The sequence below is a fragment of the Arachis duranensis genome, chromosome 5, assembly GCF_000817695.3.
Source record: "Arachis duranensis cultivar V14167 chromosome 5, aradu.V14167.gnm2.J7QH, whole genome shotgun sequence".
In the NCBI taxonomy this organism is placed as follows: domain Eukaryota; kingdom Viridiplantae; phylum Streptophyta; class Magnoliopsida; order Fabales; family Fabaceae; genus Arachis; species Arachis duranensis.
The window spans coordinates 85,475,558-85,478,219 of record NC_029776.3 but is presented as its reverse complement, the minus strand read 5'-3'; the positions used below and the strand labels follow the sequence as shown (position 1 = coordinate 85,478,219).

General features: G+C 28.4%; 1 protein-coding gene across 1 annotated transcript in view; it reads right to left on the bottom strand.

Moving 5' to 3' along the window:
• Positions 1-419, bottom strand: part of LOC107490067 (polygalacturonase At1g48100-like) — a 5,891-nt gene extending 5,472 nt beyond the window's left edge. Inside the window, exon 1 of the mRNA XM_016110839.3 lies at positions 135-419. Within this exon, the coding sequence (XP_015966325.1) occupies positions 135-362 (228 nt within the window). The 5' untranslated portion in view covers positions 363-419. The remainder of the gene's footprint in view (positions 1-134) is intronic.
• Between the last annotated feature and the right edge of the window lie 2,243 nt (positions 420-2,662).

The window sequence follows — 2,662 nt, the reverse complement described above, 5'->3', positions numbered from 1 at the left end:
TATGCATTATTTAAATTATTTTTAATATATATTTATATTTTAATATATTTTATACAGATAGTTAATTTGATAATTAATTTTTTTTATAACAACAATAATAATAATAATATGAAATTAATGAAATATATAGTCACCTTTGTGTCATCTGCTTTACCATCTCCTTTAGCACCATAGTCTAATACATTGAAAGTATTGTTATCATTGGAAGAAGAGGGGGAGGCAGCTGATGATGTAGCTTTTAGTTTCCTAAAATGGTGGTTATAGCCTCTTATGGCACTACAACTTTCAAAACTTGAACACAACACACAAAACACTATTACAATCATCAAGGTAGTAAAGGTGCATATTTTCATACTCTTCATTTTTTTATTTAAAAAATAAAAGAGATGTGATAACTAAGGCTTTTTTGTTTTTTTGTATGTGGCTCTTGTATTCTTGCTAACAAGAAGGAAGTTCTTGTTGTATATATAGGCACAAAGTTAGGGTACTATGCACACATGAACTGCACAATAATATTCAATCAATCATGTAGTTTAAAGATATAAACTTAATGAGAGATATTCTATTATTTTTTTATATATTGATTATTAGTCGATGAGTTTAGTGATAATTGATTATCACTTTCTTTATTTAAAAATTTTAAGTTTAGAGTATCTCTATACATTTATTTAAAAAAAATAAAAAATTTGGAGTAGTAATAATTTTAGCATGTATATATTCTAATAAAACATAGCTATCAGATTTGAATATGTTAGCTAATAAATCTTTAGTTTGTTACTATAATTCTTATTACTATATAATATTTGTTTATTACGTATTGTGTTAAGTATTAATTAACATTAATTGTGGCAACTTAATTACAATGTTTGAAGAGTTTTGAGTAGCATTGTTAGCACAATTCCATTAGATAGAATTAGATCCACGGTTAACGAATGAAAGTACAAATAATGTAAATAACAGACTGTATCTCAGTTCAATAATTATGAAAAAAAACATTATAACTTAATTATTTATCTTTATTCTCAATTTCACTTTTATTTTTCATTTTTTTATTATTTATTTTCATTTTTACTTATTCTAAATCCTATTTTCACCTCAGTCATTCCACCGCCACTTCTCTTGTCACGCTGTTCACCATGGCCGCCCACGAAGCTTTTCAGCATTGTTCTTGTCTACTTTTATCGCAATGAAACTACTTTCTCCTTTTCTGTTCCGCCGCTACCCCAACGCCACATTTCTACCCCTATGCTCCTTGCATATATACCAACGTTGCCGCTGCACTTTCTTCGTCGCGTCGTCCCTGCTCTCGATGCCATCACTGCACCTTCTTCTTCCATTCGTTGTGCCGTTCCTGTTTTTTTTTTTTGCAAGCGACGTTCATGCTGCTGCTACGCACCTACTTCTCCCCTTGCTCTCTGCAATCAACGACGTTGTTCGTTTGATCGCATATGTACTCCCAGGAAGTAACGCCGTCGATCGTCCCAAACCCTCTTCTGCGTCATGCCATACGAAGAATCAATGCAGCAGCTTGTTTGCCTCACATGTTTTTTTTTTTTAATTTAGGTAAATGTTACTTTGCTTTTAGATAGATGTTTTATTTTTATTTTAGGCGAATGTTTTTTTTAAATAAATATTTCTTTGATTGAATGTAAATGTTTCTTTTTTTAGATGGATGTTTTTTTAGATGGATGTTTTTTTGATCTAATAATACATCCTTCTTATTTTTCTCTTTCCTTTAACACTTTATGTCTTTACTTCCTTAACTAATAATTATTTTTATAGATTAAATTTATTTGAAACGTTTATATTAGGGATATAACGATTAATGCCAGCCTTTTATATAGTGAAAGTTAATAATGTAGAGAAGCATAATTAATTATTAAATAACAATTACTTGAAATATATTCATTTGATAGTACTGGTAGGAATATTTATATATTTAAAATTCAACAGATAACTTATTGGCAATTGTGGACTTAATTATCAGTACCTAGCTTGTTGAATATATCAATTTAGAAATATTTATATATTTAAAATTCAACATTTAAATTGACAAATTGTGGAATTATTAATTATTACTTGCATTGTTGAAATATATTAATTATTAATTATAATACTTGTGGAACTAGAAATTAAAGCCAAAGAACCCGGCAATCAAAACGGAATGATTTTGACAAAAGCGTAGCTAGAAACATTATAAACCATGTTCTTGTAATCTTTTCCATCCTCTCATGAGATAGGGAGTAGAAATTCCATGTCTAAATATGATTAAAATATTCAAAAGCTTAAAACTCTACACACATGTGAATGTTATGGTTGTTAAAGGCTGTGATGCTATAAATAATGCGGCAAATTTTAATTCCATATAGGTTGAAGATGAAAAAAGAGTAAGGTTGTGATTATAAAAATAATAAAGAAATAAATTTTACAAAATTTAGTTTCTCAACTTATAAATTTATGTCTTAATTAACATTTTGAAAAGACACAAAATATATATCTTTTGTAAATGAAAGATTGTGAAGAAGTGCATGAACAGAGTGATGAAAATAAATTCTGAATCTTGAACATAGAAGGAAAAGTTTGAGAGAAGTGAGCGTGTAATGCATTGAGTTTCTGTATTGTGAATTCTTGTGTTACAAAACTCGTGGAACAACTCTACAAT